The sequence below is a fragment of the Larimichthys crocea genome, chromosome VII (assembly GCF_000972845.2).
Source record: "Larimichthys crocea isolate SSNF chromosome VII, L_crocea_2.0, whole genome shotgun sequence".
NCBI classification, from domain to species: domain Eukaryota; kingdom Metazoa; phylum Chordata; class Actinopteri; family Sciaenidae; genus Larimichthys; species Larimichthys crocea.
This window is the reverse complement of record NC_040017.1, coordinates 23,761,799-23,783,917: the sequence shown is the minus strand read 5'-3', so window position 1 is coordinate 23,783,917 and position 22,119 is coordinate 23,761,799. Positions and strand designations below refer to the sequence as shown.

Genomic DNA, 22,119 nt, shown 5'->3' with positions numbered 1-22,119 from the left:
CTGCTTGTACAAAAGTGTTTGTGGTGCATTCATTTCAAAAGGCTCATCTTTAATAACAACTTGAAACGCCGGATGCAAAATGGCTCAAAGTTCACAAATGACTCGGTGACTGAGTCATATGGTTTCTGTCACACATTGGTAAGGGGTAAAGTGGGTGAGCATTACACCAAATGTTTGTGTGAACACGTAAGCATGTGTCTCACTCCTGTTCACTCTTTTAAAAGAGGACTTTGCTGTAATTGTTGGCCTGCAGGCTACATACGTGTGTATCTTTGTGTGTTTGTGTGTATGTGTGTTTGAACCTTAGCCAGAGCTGAATCATATCTCTGGCTCATCTACAAGCCCCAACAGGCTCCTAATTGGCACTGTTGTTGAGCGTTGTGAGGACACCCAGGTATTTGAATGGGTTATCTGCTTGAGTGAGGGATAGGATCGTTGTTATCAGTGCAGGGTCACGGGAAACCGATTAGCACTTTGCCAGGCACACTGTCGTTTGGCGGCTCCTGAGAACAAAGGTGTATCTGTGTCTGTAGTAAAGATACTGATGACAGATAGTGTAGTTGGAAGTGCTGTGTGTAAGTGTGTGTGTGTGTGTGTGCATGCCAGGAGAATCAGAAAAACTCAGCAATTGCAAGTACAGCCAAGGGAATCCAAACAAAGTGCTGAGTGTTAACAACACTCATCACACAGTAGACGATAAAAGCTGCCAACTAAGAGAGCAATATATTTACGTGTGAGAAACAAGACAAAAAAGAGACAAAGGGTTTTCTGTGAGATCATTTTTTCTTACCTGACTTCCCTCCTTCTGCCAGAAGACAGCAGGCTGAGGGTTTCCTTTGGTTTCACACGGGAAGGTGGCAGTGCGGCCTTGAGCCACAATTTGGTCCCTTGGGCGGATGACAAACTGGGGCGCAGCTGAAGTCAAAGGGTAAAAACACCAGTGTTAGTGGAGCAGTGGTACATAGTGAGGCCAAACGTAAGGGCTTGGGGATTTCAAGCAAAAAAAAAAGAGAAAAAAAAAAGCAATATACGACACGGTCAAATAAAAAAAACGGGAGTGCCGAACAGAGCTTCCATGCAGCATTATATCCGGCTTTGGCTCTCTAATAGCTCTGAACAGAGGGAGTACGCCAATGACTACTGTTGCCATGGTAACCAGGTTGGCCATTCATCCAGGTGAGGCTGAGGCTGAATGAATGACAGTCACATTGGCATTCACACGGGGGAAGCGCCTTGGTCACGATGGCATTTAATCTGAGACAACACATAGGCACACCCATGCCCTGGAAACATCCAAAAACTATGAACAGGTATATAGACATATAAGGGTTAATCATGTCGGACTTTTCACATATGAGATTTAGTTCGCATCAGAATGAATCTCTATAAAAGACATGATCTGAAGTACTTGATCAAAGCTGTATCAAAAGAGAGCGAGAGACAGAAAGGACTACGTCTGTGTTTACCACACTTCAAACTAACACCTCTCCATCAAATAGAGAAAAGGCTTGAAAAGCTATCAAAGTTTGAAATCGTAGTGTGAAGCTTTCTCAGTCAATATTCATGACTCCATCAGGAGCCAGACCAGTTGTCACACACTCACATTCGGGGGGAGAGTGAGACATTTCTGACTGACAACTTGACAGATGCAGTTCAATAATAAAGAGAGAGGAGTTGAGATTGAGTTTAGATGTTCTTTTGGCGTGCAGAGACGCCTCTCTTCGCTGCCTGACCGTTTCCTTCATGGTATATTAGAAACTTTCCCTCGTATCTTCACATGTACAAGCAACATTTATCATATTTTTCAATAAACAAGCAAAGAATGATGAATTGAATGCACAGAATGCCCATGGTAAACGACATTATTTTACACCAACAGATAAAGATTTTGGTTTTTATTCTGGTTTTCACATTTTCATCCTTCATAATCTATCTTTATTAACTATGATGTGCACAAAAATAAAACTAGATCTCTCAATGTCTGAACTTTGACCTGAGGTCATTACTCCATGACCCAAGACCTCGACTTAATTATTCCTTGACTGTCACTGGGGGTCTTATGTCCTTTGTTGACGAGTGCCATGTTTGCCAAGATAAGACATCAATGACACGTTCATTAGAGGAGGAAACATGGTTCCTGTTCCTGATAATGAAAGTCAACAAATAAAAGGGTATTTGCCATGACCTCAAGTAAGTTCAGACATTGGTCTTTAGAGAAACAAAATAAAAAATGTAGACATTTCTACAGATTGTCGTGAAATTCTTTGTAAAAAAGAAATCTGAATTGTTGCAGTGCGGCATCTTGCACCCTTTTCTGTTTCTTTTGATTTCTCTGTAAGTCCTTTCACTGACAAGCCAGCTGGTTCCAGTAAGGCCAAACTCTTCCCATTTGGCTGGTTTCTCCATGTAATCCCTTTTTGGGGGTGTGTATTTGTCAAAGATACACACAGTTGGGAATGGTACAGATGGCTACAGATTTACTGCCTTCCCGTTTGGCCTTCTGCAGCTTGGATATCTTGTGGCTCTCACAATGCTGGGCCTGATACAGAGCTCCTAAATCATGCTCTGGCAAGGACTCTTTTCCCTCCCTTCACTTCCTCTGCTCTGCTCTGCTCCTTCCCACATACTGTATTACTAACTGCCCATTAAAAAATATGGTTTAACACCTTACAGGCTGGTCCTCATCACTGCACCGCTCGACCTTGTCCATTCTTGAACATCATTCTTTCATCAGTTCTTTACTGTTCTCATAGGAACCTATTGCAGCTCATTTTCACTTAGTTAACCCAACTTATTTTCTTATTTAGTCAAACACAAGTATTGTCAAACAGAATTAAGTTATGTGAATGTTTTTGAGGTTTATAATTGGATAATTGTTTGCAGCTGGATGTCAAAACTGTGTCAGTTCAGCTAAAATTTCACCCAACTTAGTAAAAGAAAGAAATGTGTTTGTCATTTTAATTAGAGCTGACATTGGTACCAGTGCAGCCTTTTTGTAATCAAGATATGCTAATTTATTAATAAAGTAAAAATGTTTCCTACTGCACCTGACTGTTTGATCCATTGGTAGCAGGTCAAAACATTAACTCCACTGATTTAATTTAATTAAAGTTTCTATCAGCCAGTCTATTTGGCTTGATTAGATTTCCCTGGTGGCCTGAGATTAATCCTGAGATCAGTCGATACCTGTGGCACTACTTTAAAAAAAGGAATCAAATATATGTGAGGGGGAATGGACCTAAAGAAGGAGTGGGAGACCCACAGAGAAAAACAGATCAAAAAGTCAGACAAATCAAGAGCAAGTCAGTGTGTGACAGTTTCACAACTTGGCTCAGGGCTCAACTCACAGTGGCCTTGTTTTGATTCACACACCCTTAACGACATGTGAGAGGCTCCTTCCTGTCCCCTCCTAAGGAAACACATGATCAGGTGTCCATATTTAATTCATGACAAGTCACATCTGCCTGGTGTGGAGTGGGCTCAGCATAAAACAGAAGTCAGGGTGAGGAGAACAAATGGACACAGTGGCACACATCTATTCAGTAGACCAAACTAAGAAGCCTCCTCTTTTAAGTCCCACGTTCAATCATATGTTATTCTGAAGTCGACAGCAATTACTGTCTCTTCCCACAGGCAGAGTGAATGTGTAATTTCCTCCATCTTCTTGAAAGCTGACAGTTTGACAATCGTTGAACAGCCACTGCTGTTTTGGCAACCAAAGTCCTGCCACTGAGGCAGTGTCTGGGTTTTTCTGCCAGTCAAACCCGTCCACACACACATACACACTTCTGCCATTATTTCCCTCTCCCTTCTTTGTCTCGATGAATGTTTCTTACTCCTGCATTCCTCCGGTTTCTGCTCTCAGAAAGCACACCTTTCTCTCGAGATGCCAATTTTCGCTCACTTCACTCTACCAATTTAATATTTAACAAGATCCACAACATCAAGAGTATCACTTTTTGTTTGTGCCCTGACCTTTTCCCAATCTACAGGGAAATAAAATGAGATTCCCGGCTCTGTCGTGGGGCTCAGGAGGAAAGAAGCTCGTCCAAAACAAACAGATCTCAGCTTTGAGTTCCAAAAATCCACAGATGGCCTCAAGACTTGCAAGTTAAACACGTCCTGGACCATATGAGATGACAATGTCTGAGACTATCAGACTGCCAGACTACTCAGTCACTGTAAAGGACAAGGGTAGAGTCTATAGAGACTTCAGTTTTGAGCTTTGCTGCTAAACTTTTGAGTTACTATACTTGATGTCATTGAAACCTACACCCGTTCCATCAGCTGCTCGGTGAGATTAAGTGCAAGTGATAAAAATACAAACCTGCTTTCTTCACTAAAAAAAAATCTTGTGGAACATCTTTAATTACAATTTACAGACAGATTACTGCCACACTAATAATGTATTTAAAATGAGTTTGAAACATATAAAGACACAGAGAAACCTGTTGAAACTCAAGTGTTTGTTGTGTTCTTTGTCTTCAAGTTCGGTCATGTTGTTACAAATAGGGTAAATGCAGCTGGCTGCTTTGACTAGGCTCCGTACGCCTCCAATTCAAATTACAGACAGAACTGGTGTTACAGGCCATTAGTGATTTCCATGTTAGTGATCCAGGTAGAGCTATAAAATCTACACAAAACGACTACAAAACTATTCGCAAACAACAATTCTGAGGGCACACAATGTGATGTAACACATGTGTTAGTCAAATACAGCAATGTTTAAAGCAATGGGTAATTCAATGTCAAGCAGTCAAATGCAGCAGTGTTTATGGAGAGAGGTGCATGCAGGATGGGGTCAAATCAGAAGGATGAGTACTTACCAACAGGGCGAGCTGGAGACACAACAATGGAGGAGTGGATACACAAAAGGAACAAATTAAGACACACAAACATATAAAACAAGAGAAGAGGAACAGAAAAAAAACATAATAAAATAAGACAAAAAGAAATCAAAGTCAGAATGAATGACATGTTGTGTTGGGGCCAGCACATTTCTGGCACAGGGTCAGCATGACAGAGAGGATCCAGTAGCTTTTGTCCGCTTGACAGTTTTATTGATAAGCCGAAGCTTCTGTTTCTCAGACACCTGAGTTATAAAGGCAGGTTGATACAAATGCCCCCTGGTGGTCAAAACAATCTTCAATTGCATTCAAATAGCCATCAGAGACAAATATACTACTGGACCTTCGCTGTCCGCATTAATGAAATCTACAATTCTACATGCTGATGGACAGAGCAGACAAAAAGAGAGCAAGAGGAATAGAGAGAGAGTATTTCAAAGACTAAGTGAAGACAGCATGTGTGTTACAGGAAGAGAGTGGAGCTTCTGAAAGCTGGAGTTGGTGCAGGTAGTGGTTTTGTATGCCTCGCCGTCAGGTACATTAAGATACTACTTTCACAAATCCACTATCCAAAAAAGGGTAAAAAACAACCCAGACTTTGCTTTACCTCCCTCTGGCCCCCCGTGTCGCTCTAAAACGCTCCACAGAGACCTTAAACACTTGGGTTTAATGGGAAGAAGAGTGGTGAAAAGAGGGAAAATTATGGTTAGAATGTTTTTATTAACCTTGTAAACCCCAGGTGTGGGACTGGCGGTGTGCACCAGTAATCTGTGAAATGGCTTTGCTGACTGGGTGGTTACAGGATGGAGGGTAGCGTGGCTAGCAGACCACCATGACCGGGGGGGAGGGTGGCAGAGTGTGTCGACGCCGCAGTTGGAAATGTAAATAATTAAAGAGGTTCATAGACTGTCTACATCTCTCTCGGCTGTGGGAGTCAGCATTCTGGATTTCCATTTGTGTAAAGGGGACCCTCTGGAGAAAACTGCCAATCTAAACCACGTATTGGTGTAAACCTCAGTGGGCCACGACTTCTCTAAGTGTTGTTGTGTGTTAGCTAATGTGAAAAAATAACAAAGAACAAAGGTGTTACATACCTCTGACTGTGAGAGTGGCGGAGGCCTCCAGTTTGCCTACACGGTTTTCTGCCACACATGTGAACGTGCCCTCGTCGTTGACCGAAGCCTTCTTCACTCTCAGCACATAGTCGTCCTTGTCATACTTGATCTCATACCTGTCAACAGAGATGTAACATCATGAAATTGAAGTTGCGTGCTCAGCATTAAAAGCAAACACTATAAATCCAGATAAAACATTAACTCTGTGACAAATTAGACGTGATTCAGTATTTCACCCGTGTCTGGCGGTAGCCGTGGTGAGTGTATTTCCTCTTTGAGAGATACAAAGAAGCACAACTGACAAATGGAGATTGCAAGGAGGCGGATCAATTATTCAACAATGACACACAGTACACAGAGAGGTGTGCGTTCAGTTGGAACCCCAAAAACTCGTTCAATATTCATGAGATGTTTCTGTGTGTGTGTAGATATGCTCAAACCATATCCAGAGCCTTGTGTGTTGTGTGTGAGTCCATTGTGTGTCTACTGCATGTGTATGAACATACAGTTGCAATAAATCTATACAGAGCTGCACTTTCTTATTGTGAAGCAACTGACTGAATCAATGCAAGAAACTATACTGATTTAAATTCCACCGCAGTAGTCAAATGTTTGTGTTTGTGTGTGTTTGCAGATGGTAGTACGTGGGCTTAAACCTGTATGAATTGTATGACAGTTGACAGGGGGGGTGATGCTGGTCTGGTTTGTTGTTCCAGTCTATAATTGAAGGGGGTGCTGGCCTGGCAAGTGTGTAAGTAGTGTGCTGGTGGGGGTGGTGGAGCTGTGTGGTGGTGGTCTGTCAGCTTGACAACCTTCTGCTGTTCACAGTCTGTCATTCACAGACACTGAGAACAGAGTTGAGATGAACAGACAAAGGGGCCAGTCTATTAGAGCTTGACACTGTGTTTGGCCCTTTAAAGCCTCTGTTTTGAATTTCTATGTGAATATAGAATATTTTAAATTATTCGTTTGCAGAACAATGAGATAATCCAGCAGAAATTGGTGCAGGCGATGTTGCTTTCAGCCTTTAAATCGGTGCACTGCAGTCTGCCTCAGTGTCTTTTTTGAGACTGCCACTTGGAGTCCCCAAAGTCAGAATCTTTCAAATCCACACAGGAGCTTTAAAGGACGAGCCTGGCGTTTTATTATCCTTTTATTATAGCTCATGCCTTTCTTCCATAAAACTCCAAACTTGTAGTCCAACAACTATTAAAAACACATAAAAGGAACCAAGAGCGGTGATGTCTGCCCGCGGTGAGCTAACCCTCATGAGAGTGAAAATGCAGTCGGAGTTGTTTTAGAACAAACTACACTGGCTATGTTCATTGTAATGAAGAAATATGCCACCCATCGCAACAGCATGACTCCTTTATGTGTTTTTAATAGCTTCTGGATGGCACAGAGGAATACGCTATATTTGGCTTTGCCTACACAGATGATACTTGTTAGAGGGATAGATTCCCTCTTTTTCCCTTTAGGGGAATTGCTAGTAGTTAATACACGACGCAAAATATGAAGGCGGATAGCTGTTTACTCTGGACTGGATCATTTGATATGGTTTACAGCAGTGTGTTTCTGATGGGACTTTAGAGTAACAGGATGCTATGGTCCATTTCCCTCAGAGTGGGAAAGACCCCTCTGCTTGACCATCAGGTGTAGTGATGGCTGCTTGCCACTGACAGCTGCAAAACTAATCTGCGCTGCCTATCCATGTCTTATTTTTTCACCTGCTGTTATGACATTTCCTGAGAAAGCATTCAAAGGCAGCTTTATTGAAGCACATTCCTCAACTTTGACTGCCAGTTCCTCCTCTCCACACAGGTACTTAAGGAGCCATAATGATTATTTGACTGAGTCATGACTGAAGGCTTTGTTCTAGTGAGAGGGGATGTACAGTTCAGGTAATGGTCGGGGACGTGAATAAAGCATTTATTGTCGAAAACCGAGTGAGTGGCATCCAAAGGAATGAGACGGCACCTTTTGGGAAAAGCCTGATGTCAGATGAAAAACAAACAAGCTAATAGAAAGAAATATTCCATATTCTGCCCTCTGGCTACGGTGGGTAGCTCAACATGAACTCCTGACTTGTAAGCGGAGGTAGAGATGAACAAAAGAGTGGCAGGGACAAGTTGGGGCTTAGGAAGAACACAATGACTCCCTAACAAAACTATGATGAGAGCAAGTGAACAAGTACAATTTTCCCAGTCCTCTCAATCAAACCTATCCTAACAAGCTCCGTGTCATCATAGGGGGAAGGCAATTTTTCACTCAAGAAGGCTCTACAACACTATTCTTCGCTATTTTTAAGATTTTTCATGAGATACAGAAGTGATGCAGAGATGATGTACAGCAGTCTAGTCCAGTGTGTCAGATTTAAGGGGCTTTTTACAGAATATTGCAGAAATTAAATATAATAATCATAACATCATTAATGTATAATCACCTAAAAAAGGTTGTTTTTGTTATTTTGAAATGAGCCTTTTATATCTACAGATGCTGTGGGTTGTCTTCCACGCAGTCTGCCATGTTTCTACAGTAGCCCATCAGGGACATTTACTATTTACTTATTTACTTATCTATTTTTGTTGTCACATGTTTTGTTACGTAATTAGGTTGTTGGGCCTGATGATGTGTATATGATATATGTGTGTTTGATCTTGTATTTAAATTTTTTATTGATGTTTGTTCTTTTGTTCTCTAGTGAGTCATGCCATGTTTTTATTAAAAATAATACCTAACTATAAAAATCATCATTGGGTCTTGACATGGTTTATTCTTTAACATAAGTAAAAATGATTACAGAGATATTAGATTAAACCGGGAATGTTTTGAGCTTCTTCTATGGTTGCATATTTTCGGACAATGCATTACACATTGATTTTTACGTAATGTTAAGAACAAGAATGGAGCTACAGATATTGCGATAACTCATAGAAATAGTTCAACCGCTGATACGGGTTCCCACAGCCTGACATCTGCATGGCAGAGCTCATGCCATGTGGATAACCCACGTATACACAACATGCTTATTGTTCTCTGTCCCTTCTCCATCAATCTCTCAAACAGAACCTCGGGCTGGCCCATGACTTATTAGTGGGAAACATGAGCCCAATCAATCTGTAATCAACTTCCTATATGGAATCAGCCTAGATGACAAGATGAGTGGAAATACTCAGGGATAAGAGGTAGTTGTGGCCACACACACATGTAAGTACACACGGAAAGGGAACAGTAGCTCTTTATTGAGACTGGATTGGGGCAGAGCTCTGTTCTCTATTAGAGGAGGAATGTAATTGCACATGTAGAAGGGCTGTGGAAAGGATAGAAGAGCCAAGCTCACCCCGTTGGACTCCTTTTCAGCCTAGAAAAGGCACACTGTACAGACGCACACACACGCACGCACACAAACACACAGAGAACAAAGTATACAATCATCTAACACGTATCCACACATGTGCAGAGTCATTCACCCCTGCAGGGAGACGAGGAGTGATGGGAATGTAAGCAAATGCCAAGACAAAGTAGCATTTTTCTGGGTTGTCAACTTGATGTTTGGCTGTGCAAAGATGAAAACATTATTGGACACACTTTAAAAGCATTTACATCTCAAAAAATCTTTCGGGTCATCTGAGAGGGTTTGCTTTGAACTGTCCGTCAGGAGCACACTCACCCATGTTCCACCTTCAGACTCGTGCCAATTCACTCACATTAAGAGAATTTTATCTCTTAGCCGTACGGGTGACTGAATGCGTGTGTACAGTTATCCACAAAATGACTCATCCTGAGAGGATCTTATCTGCCTCGCCTCTGTGTGTACATATGAATGGGGCCGGCGGTAGGCAGAAGGCTTGTGTGCCAACTCCGAGCACATGAGTCAGACTCAAGATACGGTTGAGGGCTAATTCCAGCCTGCTCTCTGGCCTGACTGCTCTGACACAAAGTCCCCTCTCTGCTCCATTTCATTCTGACACTCTGATCCAGTTCAACACCATCTGACTGCTACTTTACCTCATCCTGATCAAAAGAGCTGGAGTCTACCTGTCCAGGCCCTGTCACCCATGAGAGGGAATCAATTAGGCGCCATTGCTTCCTTCTGCAAGGCCCTTAGCCAGAGCTCCACTGTCTCTTGGCAAGTCTCATGCCTCGGCAGGGTCAGGACCTTCCCATCGCTCCAACTAACATTCATCACCTCATCCTACATTAATCAAAGATTTCATCCATGTATGGTTAGGCTGGGGGTTTGTGGGAAGCAATGTAATCCTAAATTTGCCTTACTTCTCCCCAGTGCCACAGAAATGGTGGCAGCAGTGCAGTCTTTACTTAGTGGAAGTGGTTTGGAGCAGACCCCATGGTTGTACTGGAAATGTTACAGATAGAGAAAAAGAAAGGAAAGTAAAGCTCATTGACCGAAGCCTGAAAGCCAAGACCAAAGGATGCAGAAAACATCTTTTGATAGACTGATTTTCTATGATTCATGAAGATAAATGATCCATAACGAATGATCAGCTGCACAGCCATAAGTCATGCAAAACCACATTTTCTATATTCTGAATTATATAGTGAATTATTATTGTTTTCACATTATTTTATAGTTGACACAATTAGTGTCAATACACCAAGAAGATAAAATAAACTCCTGATCATCCTGCTGCCATTCCTCCCAGCACCCCCCCTCATAAATACCAGATGTATCCAGTTATATATCAGGGGAAGTAATGGAGACAGGAACCATAGCCTGCCGTATTTTTATTCTGCTGAGTTGCGGAGGTGAGAAATCACTGAAACTGGATGGTCAGCATAACACAGGCGCTCCTGTCACACTAGCTTTAACAGCTTTCTCAAATGGAATGACCCACACACCTCTATCATACACAAACCCACACACACACACACACACACAGACCACGAAGGGATTGAGTCAGAAAGAAAGGCTTTTTCTGCTGAATGTTGCAGAGGCTATGCTGTGGAGGTCAATGGGGACAGGGGGGCCTGAATACAGATAGACTGCAAGACCAAAGGGGCTCTGATAAGGCACCGGAGAGGGCACAAGGGTCCAGAGGAAAATGAGGAGAGAGAGGGAAACCAAAGGAGGGAAAGATGTGGGCCACACAGTTAGCTGGTAGGCAGTGGGAGATAACACACACAGACACACACACACTGCCCAAGTCTTTTCACTGGGATTCACAGACTATGGCAGAAACACATCCATTTGCAGACACAAAGCTCTTTGATGTGGGAGCAGCTATTGTGTGCTTACCCATAAGATTCGGCAGAGATGCTTGACATACGGATATTAATCTGACACTGATATTAATCCACATTCTAACAAGTAATAACTTGGACTGTTTAAGTGTAACCAAATGTGAAGGCTGTAAATTCAGCCTCATTATGGAAGGGCTTTGTACAGTAGGTACACTATGTGCTGTAAATACACAAACTTAAAGTTTGAGTTTTTATAGTATCTTCAGACACATGCTACAATCCAGCTGCTTGACAACACAAGCTAAATATTTTCCCCTGGGAAGACACTACTCTACCATCTGAATCTAATCTTATGTATTTTGGACATTCGAGCCAGATTTATTTCTCTTGGGGAGGTTGGGTGATTTTAATATTACATGTGCTGGTCAGTGATTTGAATCCTGCCCGGGGTGCATATATGTGATTTTCTTCCTTCCACCCCGGAAATAATTAAAATCTGAACTAACTACTGTTTTTTCTGCACACTCATTGATCCTTTATTATTTAAGTCTGGTCCAGAGAGAGACCTTATATTTTAGAATTTCATTAGCTCAGCATATAGTTTAAAGTTCTGTGTGACAATGGAGGAAGTAGAAATGCTTTTTTATTTTGTTTTTTTTTGTGTCCTGACCTGAACATAAAGTCCTATTTCAGAGCACAGATGATAAAAGAAAAAGCCATTATGAGAGTAAGAACCCGCAAGCTCAAGAAATGGCCTGATCTAATTTGAGCTACAGGTAATTATTCTGCCTAGGCTAGTCTGCCTCTCTATAACTAATTTCATGTGTGGTGGACTACATGTATTTAACACCTCACAGACTCCAGTCCTTTCCTTACTCTTAAGGTATAATATGAATTCAAAAAGAGCCATTTGGTAATCCTGATATTAATAACAGTATTTCAAAGAAGATGAGATATTTCTTAAAAAAACAGATCCTGTAATTTGGCATACAAATACAGTCCAGATGGATAATGCTGCCACCTCCTCCCTGTCCGAATGGAGAAATAAAGCTACAAATGTGTGACGGAAGATTTTAGTTTAAGCACAGACTCGGTGCTTTAAGAAACTTTAATGCAAACATTTTAACCTACATCTTTTCTTAGTAAGAATATGGTCCATGAGTTCAGGCAAATGTTCTCTTCAAGCACAAAGAACCTAATTTCACATCATAATTAATGCACCTGCAGTAATAATGCACCTGTTGTTCCTTGACATTTCTGGCTATTTACTCTGACAAGTGCCAGACCTTAATTTGAATGGTTTCTCAGGGATAAGTCTCTGGATTTCTCATCAATGTACACTGAAAAATATGGAACTGACCTGTTTTATTTCACCGCAGTAGCAAAGCGTGTTGTCAAGTGTCTTGGGGTAGATAAGCTTGTTGCTGCTGATTTTAATTTAGTTTTTACAAACAGTCAAACACCCACACAGGGGTAAAAGAGCAGTGCCATTGTCTTTGTCCTCTAATTGAAACCATTCTTGTGCTGTCTCTATCTCCTCTTCAATACCACAGAGAGTGAAGCCAGTGCCATCCTGGCGTGCTTTATGTCTATGTGCCAGTGTGTGTGCCTGTGTTTGCCTGGGAGGCTGCTAGAGCCACTGAGCATATTAAAGACCTGTTTACTCAGCTGAGGCTTCATTTCGCTTCTTCCAAGAATAAAAGTTGCAAACACACAGACACAAACACCCACAGAAAGACACAGGCATGCACGATGCATGTAAAGGGACCAGTGAAGACAAGTTAAAGCAATTTAATGGTAAAGAAGGAGCGGCTTTACTAAGTCTGTCTCATTTTACAGCTTATCATAATGACAGTGTAACCTTTCCAGATAAAGAGCAAACAAAGACCCTCCCCACTGAATATAGAAGTGCTTGATCTTTTATTCCTATGGTGAAGACCACTAGTGAAATATCTACAGATGCACAGTGTTATGTTTATTTCTTTTGCTTCAGCGCACTTGCCACTTATCAAGCTGGAAACTATTCTTTCATGGGATTTTAGACATCTCTTCTGTCAGTCAGAGAGAAGCGGCGTTTGATGTTTATTAAGTGAGGATAAACAGCGGAGAAAGCAGGAACAGTTCGTCACTTAATATGAGGAGGCTTCTTTTTGGCACGCAACAAAGGCAGCAGGAAAATGTCAGAATTAGAATATCGCAGGCTTCGTGCTTGCTTTCTGCTTCAAAGCTAAACTGTAGAATTAAATATAGCGAGGGAAACAAAAGCTCCTACATTGTAATCAGGAACACTGCAATATTTACTGCTTCATTTTGGAAGTGTATTTTTCACACGTTCAGTCTTTTTCCATATCCAAATAAGGCCAAACTTCAAAGTGATGATACAGTTAGCAAGGACGCAGGCACATGACACTCATCCTACTCCGTTATAAATCTGTTAATTAGTGTACAAAATGACTTCTCATCCCGAGCCAACTCCCTATCAAAGACATGAGTGAAATACTTTTATGTGTTTGCTTTGGCACAGCGATCGTATCCCACTGCCCAGTGAACCAAATCCTTATCAGACACAAACAACCCGCCCACGCTCAGCTCTGCAGCTAGCCTTGAGAGATGTCAGGTCCACTGAGTGTATGTTTTATGAGGTGATCCAAGCAGTGTGTGACTGACTTGCTGGCGGGGGGACAAAAACTCTGGTCTCTTTGAAGTCTACTCCTGACCATGACACTGCTGTTGACTGTGAGTCCAGTGAGTCACGGTGAAGCAACAGGTCAACGCCCAGAAACAATATCACTATATCATCAGTGGCTTTGTACAGGAAGTGAGGCAGACTAAAGCTGGGGACGGTGCTAACATTTCTTGATAAATTACAGGCTTTTTATTCTTTCATCAGTCTCTGTTTTTGTAACTGTGAGTGAATGCATTTGTCAGCGAGCATACACAGCCTCAACGGGGTTAAATGTGTAAGGGAAGGAGTGATTATCTGTGCCAAGACTTCACCTGAACAGCTGCACCTGTACACACTTGAGGGCCACGTCAGCTGATATAATCTCCCTCTTCGTATCTCTTGTCATTCTATCTGTCTCTCTCTCTACCTGTCTGCTTTTCAGCGAGCCAAATTTTTTTTTCCTTTCTGCTCGTCTAAATGTCTACCTTTCAGGCTCCCTGCCCACTTACCTGTCACTCAGTTTTAATTGTCTGGCTCGGTATCTATTTGTCTTCATGCAGACCCCTTTCTCGACATGAGACACCGTCTTACCCCTGTTATGGCTGTGGGAGCTGTTTTTTGGGGAACCTGAGGGTGGAGTCATTTTATCCTGAATGTGCAATGTGCATTGTGTACAGCCTAACAGAGCTATTTAATGCCGCCCTGGCAGCCAGGCCAGGTGAGAGCTGGCAGCGTGAGTTATCATTAGTTTGAAACAGTCACTCAGAGTGACATCAGTGCCTCCACTGCTCCTTTTGCGTTAAGTGCAGCCTGTCACATCAGTGCTGCACACACACTCACACACCGGTATGCAAAGAGCGCACACATACATATAAAACTGGTTGCTCATGTGCTGTAACAGTTTGCTCATCTCATCACTGTCTGCAGAAACTTTCCACCCTTGAAATAATGCCTTTTTTAAGAATATTCCTGCAGATATACATACCTCCCACGAGGGACATCAATGTCATCTTTCCTCCAGCGTACATTTGGCTGAGGGTCTCCGTGTACCTGGCAGCGAAACTCTACCGTCTCCTCTTCCAGGACCACCTGGTTGATGGGCCTCCGGAGGAAGGTTGGCCGCTCTGCAGGATGGGCACAGAGGATAAAAAAAGATCATTTCAGAGTGTAACACACCGAGTCTCTGCCAGTGTGTGAAAATACTGTCCTTCCTGTCTACTCACTGTTTTTGCTCTAATAAATTCAGTTTACCTCGTTCTCTTTATCTGTTCATTAGACCCTCTGTGATTACTGAACGGAAACAAACGTTTCAGGAGAACTTGAGAAATCAAACTTACCAAACACGGTGACTTGTGCTGTCTCGCTGTCCCTCTCTCCGACCATGTTGGTTCCCACACAGATGTACATGCCAGCGTCACTCTTTCTCGTGTTGGAGATCATCAGCTTCCCCCCTCGGATCTGAAGAAAACAAAACAGTTTTATGTAAATACACAGATAATATAGATCTCTCTCTCTCCACTTTTTCTCCTCGATCTGCACATTTTAAGTGTGCAGTAAGAAAGAACTGATCCCTCAATCCCTTTCCTCCTATGTGCCCAACACAATAAAAAAAAAATCACAATAGATATTGACAGTAGTTCTTCCCATTCAGTGCAGGTATTAAAACAGATGGTAATAGTACTCACTGTGATCCTGTCATCCTTGTCGTCAATTCGCACTTTGTCTTTCTTCCAGTAGATGGTGGGTTCGGGATGGCCTCTGGGAGGAACGCACTCAAGGATTGCCGGCTCTCCTGCTGCCACCACCACATCTGTGGGGTTTTGTCTGAAGTCATCTCGCAGCACTGAGGAGAAAAAAGAAAGAAAGGGGGAAACGGTTCAGGAGGAGTACAGTACAGCTTAACATTTTGTTGAATTCAGTTCACCATTTTTTTAAAATGTCTTGGTGCATGTATGCAGGTTGTGTGCACAGCACGGCCTGAATGTATGCAGCAATTTAAATGGGATGCGCAGCCTCATCTGACAAGGCAAGCACAAGTGAAAGCTAATTGGAGCTAATGGAGGTCCCTGTGGAGCTAGCAGAACAAACAGAGACAGAATGCCCTGAAGCCTTGTGTCATTCACATGTGAGGGCTCACAGGGGTGCAACGCCGCTTCACTTTCCTTGGCATATAGACATACATACAACCAGATACATGCTAACACACACACAAAAAAACAGTGGGTGGTCTGATGAACAACTGTGGCCATGTATCTAATCACCCTCAGGTAGGCTTTTCATCACAGAGATAGCCTCTCACCCTGCATAGTGTTCAGTGAAACACACAACACCAGCTCATTATTAAACAGGCAGAGCAGCCGTCACACACACATACTCAGCTAACTATCCGAAATTAAACCCTCAGTCGATTGTGTATTCAGAGCAGAACACACCACTGAGCGAACGTTCATAATATTAATGTAGTAAAAATAGGTTCAAAGGTACAGACTTGGAGGTCGCTCTGGCTCTCCTGCTGTGTCTACTCAAACAGATCTCTCTACATTTGATCTACAACAAATCTAATAAATCAATGGAGTAGCACTTTAGGAATTTTAGCTTCAGCAGTGTCCGTCAAGCAAGGGACACATGATTTCTCTGAAGGATAAAAGGGCTGAACTTGTTGGAGGATGTTTGAAGACGCTAGAGAAGGGCTAAATTAAGGGCAGCACCACAGGTCCTTATGTAAATTCCACACGGCACTGGGGACAATGGCGGTGAGTGCTGGGATTATAAGAGGGGATAACTGGTCCCTGCGCTCCAGGCTTCTCTCATCTCTTCATTCACTCTTCTTACCCTCTCTACAGAAAGCCGTGCAGCCATTGTCTTCTTATTTATTTATTTAGACCAAGGGAAGCGAGGCAGAGGGAAAGAGGAAGCTTTCAACCCAATTATCCTGGGGATGCGCAGGGGTACAGAGTGGGACTTTTGTGTGACATGAATTCAAATGAAACACAGGTGTGAAAGGAGAGAATACAGAAGAGGTAGAAGCAGAGGTTTTCTCCCTCTCTCTCTATCTCGAGCAGGGCTGCCCTCTAATCTAAAGAGCTAAGGTAATTAGCCATCTCCAGAGTGGTCGACCCCCTGGCCATGGTCGGCATAACAGCCACCGCTGCTGGGCTCTCTGTATTTGCATTACAAACAGAAGTCCTGCTATTTAAAATCATAGCCTGGTTTGGACGATACACTGCATGTTGTTTTCAAGATCATGTTGGATTTAATTGCTAGTTTCCATTCAATGCTGGCACCCATGGGATTTTGTCGGAATCAATTTCCTTTGAAACAGACCAGTGACAAAAGAGACACACATTAGGGGCATCATTACAGTGCTTGGGCCACGCCGTCTAATCTAATCTAACACTGGGCAGTGCGTCACAGTAAATGCATCCCTGCCCTCCAATCTAAATAAATGCAGGAAGTGTAGAAACAGATACATAAAGAGATGAGCCACACACTGCAGCAAAAAAAAACAAAAAAAAGCAATACACACACACTTGTTGAGGACAGGATAAACACTGGGTAACAAACAGCTACAACAAACAAACAGATGACACATTGCTGGTGGAGGGATTATGCCCTGTGTGTTGGTTCAGGGCTTGTTAATATCAAGACAACGCTCTGAACAGATACATTTACTAAGTCAATGAGGGGAGGGGCCAATACAAATATGCTTTAGTACACGATCTAATCCTAACTACAAGTACACAGTCATCAAGGTCAACCTCTTACAGTTGAAGCACACACAAATCAAATATTCATCACCACAGCCTAACGTTTCCTTTGCTTTATTGCAGTACGAGCCAATGTCTACTCTGTTGTTGCCTGCAGGCACCTCCATGGGCTGAACTACACTGTGTCAGGGATCATAAAGCAAGTGAACGCTTTTATATTAGAATCATAACATGACTGTCTTTCTCTGTTAATCTATGTGAGGTGCATCTGATATGTGTGTATCATTAAGTGGGTCTGTGTATTTGCTGTCAGAAAATGAACTCCGGCTCCAACTCTGAGGCCCTGCAGACAATCCCGGCCCGAATCAGCCGACAGACGTAAGGTAATTGCCTTTCTATCCCCATGAAACACTCGACTCTTCCACTGAAAACATCTCACCTCCCATGAAGTTCCAGGAGGCTCCAAACTCTGCCTTCTTGCTCACTCTCTTATTAATATTTATATATTTTTACATATACACCCCACTGTTGGCAAGTGGTACATCTGTTAATCTGGCTGCAGGCTAAAAAGAACCCATATCTGAATAATATTAATCTGCCTTTGCCTTTTGGTATTTTATTTATATATTTATTTCCCAAATATCAGAGGGGTGGGCAGATTTGAATGAAAGAGCATCAGGCAGGGGGGCAAAGCATGGCAAATCTGCAGCGCTCTCAGCTGGCACCGTTTCAACACCTCAAACTTAAAGGAGTCAGGTTGCAACTTGCGCTGTGAAACAGCCAGGGGGTTGAGAGTGGAGGTCTTTGCCAGAATAAAACACAAAGGAGACACCCACGCAGTTACTTAGTAAACCAGATTGTCCTACATTGGTAGGAGAGGCCTGTGCCAGCAGCCATTAGGGAGGTCCACCTATGTGTGTGAGTCTGTGTGTGTGTGTGTGTCCTTAGCTAAGATAGACTTAGCACACAAAAATCATCCTGATGCAGATACATGAGACACGATACATCCTGATGCACAAACACCCGGCATCATAGCACAGAGGTGAAGGGGCAAGGACAGGACGAGGAGAGATATTTTGTACAGTGAGCCCTCTCCTCCCATCCAAGATATTACTCACCGGAGGGTGACACTGCTTGTCGGTAAGATTAGTAGGGAGCCTTGACTGAAGTGACCAGCCTGCATACTGAGATAAGTGCTGACAAATGCATTCACCTACAGGAGCGTACCTAGCTTTGGTTCACAAAGGTTGACAGACACACACACACACACACACACACACACACACACACACACACACACACACACACACACAGACTCTAAAAAGCTAATTCTTTTCCTCCGATTTGACATTCACATCACTTTGATAGACATTCACCACACGCACACAAAAAACCTTTCCACAAACCTGACAAAGTGTGAAACATTTCTTAAAAGCTGCGGGGCTTGGTATCTTTTTTGCAATACTGCAAATGTGAATGTTTGTGTATGTTTTTGTGGTTATTACTTTTTCCTTCTCTATTTACTGGAGAAAAAGACCCGCCATGCTTTCATAGATATTCTCCTGGGTCAAGGGCTAAGAAACACAGAGAGAGATTACAACAGCTAGAAGCCCGAGGCCATACCCTGGCACCCAGACCCACCACCTTCTACCCACACTCTGATTAGAAAATAAACCATGCACACACACACACAAACTGGGAAAGCTGTAGAGACGTAGCTCCGAGCTATAATATTATTTCGTTCGAGTGCTTTTTGCGCTTCATCCGGCAGAGTGCTATTACAATACAGCCATTTTCCATTCCACCCTTAGAGAAGAGAGACAATATATATGTCACTTGACAAAACATACCAAACCCACTCTATGTGCTGTCATTGATGTTTTGTATTACTGTTGACGCTGAAGGCAGGAGAAGGATAATGCCACACTATATAATACTACACCGTGAAAGGAGATGTGCTCCATTTGTCTGGATACAAGCTTTTTTTCCCCAGCTCTGACTCGCTCATTTGCCCTCCCACCGGCCAGAGCTAACCTTTGCCCCCCATCCAGATGCAGAAATTACCCCCTCAGCAGGCAGGCAAGCAGCAGGTTCACACATATCCCCTATATTCCTCCACTGAGGGGTTGCAGGTCAGACCAGAGAAACAGCTGCAAAAATATGGCCGGCTGGCGGTGCCCAAGGCTGTACCTCCTCTGAGAACTGAGTGGAGACTCTCATCATTAGCACAACTCATCACCATTTCTCTCTCTGTCTTATTCTCTCCTCTCACCATCGGGGGTCATTCTCTGTCTTTCTTTTTCTTCCATCTTCTCAGTTCATCATTTTTTTTTTCTCCAATCCCACAGCACTGTCCCATGCATTGCATCCTGCCCCCTCTACTCACTTTCACCGGCTTGTCAGGGGCTCTCTCCGCACTGACTGCAGATGAGGTTTCGCAGATGAAGCCATATGCATGCACACCCGATCATTCTCCACAGACCATGGCCAAGCCTGATATGATCTCCACCACCATTCTCCCTATCTGCCGATCCCGAGCTAAGGGATTGTAAATAACACTGTCACTTTCACAGATAAGATTCAGGAAATATGGAAAAGAGTGAAGGTAAAGAGAATCATATGGCCGGCTGTGATACCGTAGTGGGGAGAAATCAGAGGTGGTGATATCATATGAAATGTGCATCTTTATTACAGGCATGGATTGAATAAAAGAGAGCATATGTGAGAGAAAAGAGGCAAGACATAATGGAATACAACAGGGGATGACGAGAGGATGCCTGATCAAGGTCAAACTGACTAGAGGAGTACAAAGGTGCTGAATAAATGGGGCTGACCGCAAACGAACGGGGTGCATTCCATCACACTCATACTGCATACTGTGCTCCTACCTCTGATTCAGTAGATAAGTCAAACAAGCATCCTTATTTAAACAGCAGCCCCGTACAAAGCTCATTTTTCAAGCAGCACCCCTAATTTGGCCTAACAAGCCCCTGGGCAGCACATAATGACAGTAAGACCACAGTGGGTGATTTTGCAGGCCGAGCCAGGAAAAATGCGCGGTGCTGCTCCCGAGAAACAATATAATTAAGTCTTAATGAACCTCTTTCCTTTGCAACCCTTTAACAATACCAATACACACATTTACTTCGCACGCATACAGTACACACACATGCGCGTGCACACATCGACACAATTCAATTTAGCCTAATCCATGCTTTATGGTAATGTATAGCTCATTAAAATGTTAGTTAAAAACTCATTAAAATTCACTTGAAGAAGTAATGGCTTCATTACAGTAATATGCTGAAAAGCAAAGAAAAAGACAAGTAAGGACACGGAGAAGAAAAAGAGGAGAGAGCGACAGCTTTCTAATCACTTAATTGTGTCTAAAATGGAATACATTTGCATAATAAATAACGATGTGCTCTATCCTCCGTTCTATCTTTTTCTATTCTCAGAGCACTCCTGTAATTAACAGTCGCTACAATTACAGATGTGTTTTGCCCCCGAAATGACTTTTGGTGGCCACTCCAGTTTTTATTCTGCTGTCTTGTTTATGGTCATGAATGTGTTTGGGGGTCTTGGCAGATGCAGACAGTGCGCTGAAACTGGAGCTGGCTGATACTGACGAACAATGTGCCCATGGGCCTTTGTGCCGGCTCTGATAAGGCATGATGTTGTGCTGATGCTTGTGCTCAGTCCAGAATGGACACTTTACAGCCGGGAGGGGGAGTAAGACGTGAAGGAAGGAGTAGAAGGGGAGGGAGGAGGAGGAGGCGGAGGAGAGGGTGGGGGGAGGTGGCGGCGTTGTAGATGAGAGCGGGATTGATTTCCTGCCAATTCCAGCACAGAGACAGCACAGACAGAGGTAGTGAGGCATCGTGATGGAGCAGGTGGGTCTGTTCCCACGTCGGGTAAAGGAAGAGCGGAGAGGAAGTAAAGTGAGAAGAAGAGAAGGGGAAGTAGTGCAGTCAGGCAGGCAGGCAAATGTCCTGTTAATGTCTCCTCTCTTAGTCTCCTATTGCATCAGTCCTATCTACACATGATCGATGATATGGTATGGAAGCTGCTGGAGTTTCATTATTAGGATTTAATGGTGCTACACAAAAGAGTGGCTGAGCAGACATATTGTCGAATTCTGCAGTTTGGAACATCTGAACGTTTAGCAGCTGGAAAAGCTGTTCTCTCTGCATCGTGTTGTGACTGGATGTATTGATCCTTATCGAGAATAAAGTTGGCCTTGGCTTCCTTTGTGCCCAGGATGTAAATCTAACTCTAGAGGTCCATAGACCTCCAAGTCCGTGAGACAAGTAACTTCAGATGAGGACTGTGTAACATGTTAGAAGTAGGCTAACACATGGGATTCTCATTAACTCTGGCGTTTTTGGTTACGAGTTACCAAACATCTGGACAATAACACAGCCCTTAACCTCTTATTTATGATATCCAGGGGATCCTGCAGGTCTTAAAATGCTAAATTAAAGACATACTAACTTAACTTTTCCCTCATGAGTCAAAACATTTCAACTTCTATATTGTTCTCCTCCTACACCACGTCAAACTGTGTCTTAATATCTTATTAT

The 22,119-nt window shown here is 43.0% G+C and overlaps 1 protein-coding gene across 11 annotated transcripts in view; it reads right to left on the bottom strand.

The window, feature by feature from the left end:
* The window catches only part of robo2 (roundabout, axon guidance receptor, homolog 2 (Drosophila)), a 292,597-nt gene that overhangs the window by 41,477 nt on the left and 229,001 nt on the right, over positions 1–22,119 (bottom strand). For all 11 annotated transcript variants that reach the window (XM_027280133.1, XM_027280137.1, XM_027280140.1 and 8 more), the window contains 5 exons: positions 15,515–15,672; positions 15,167–15,287; positions 14,815–14,953; positions 5,942–6,078; positions 791–915 (listed from right to left, as the gene is read on the bottom strand). In XM_027280133.1, the coding sequence (XP_027135934.1) occupies positions 791–915; positions 5,942–6,078; positions 14,815–14,953; positions 15,167–15,287; positions 15,515–15,672 (680 nt within the window). The remainder of the gene's footprint in view (positions 1–790; positions 916–5,941; positions 6,079–14,814; positions 14,954–15,166; positions 15,288–15,514; positions 15,673–22,119) is intronic.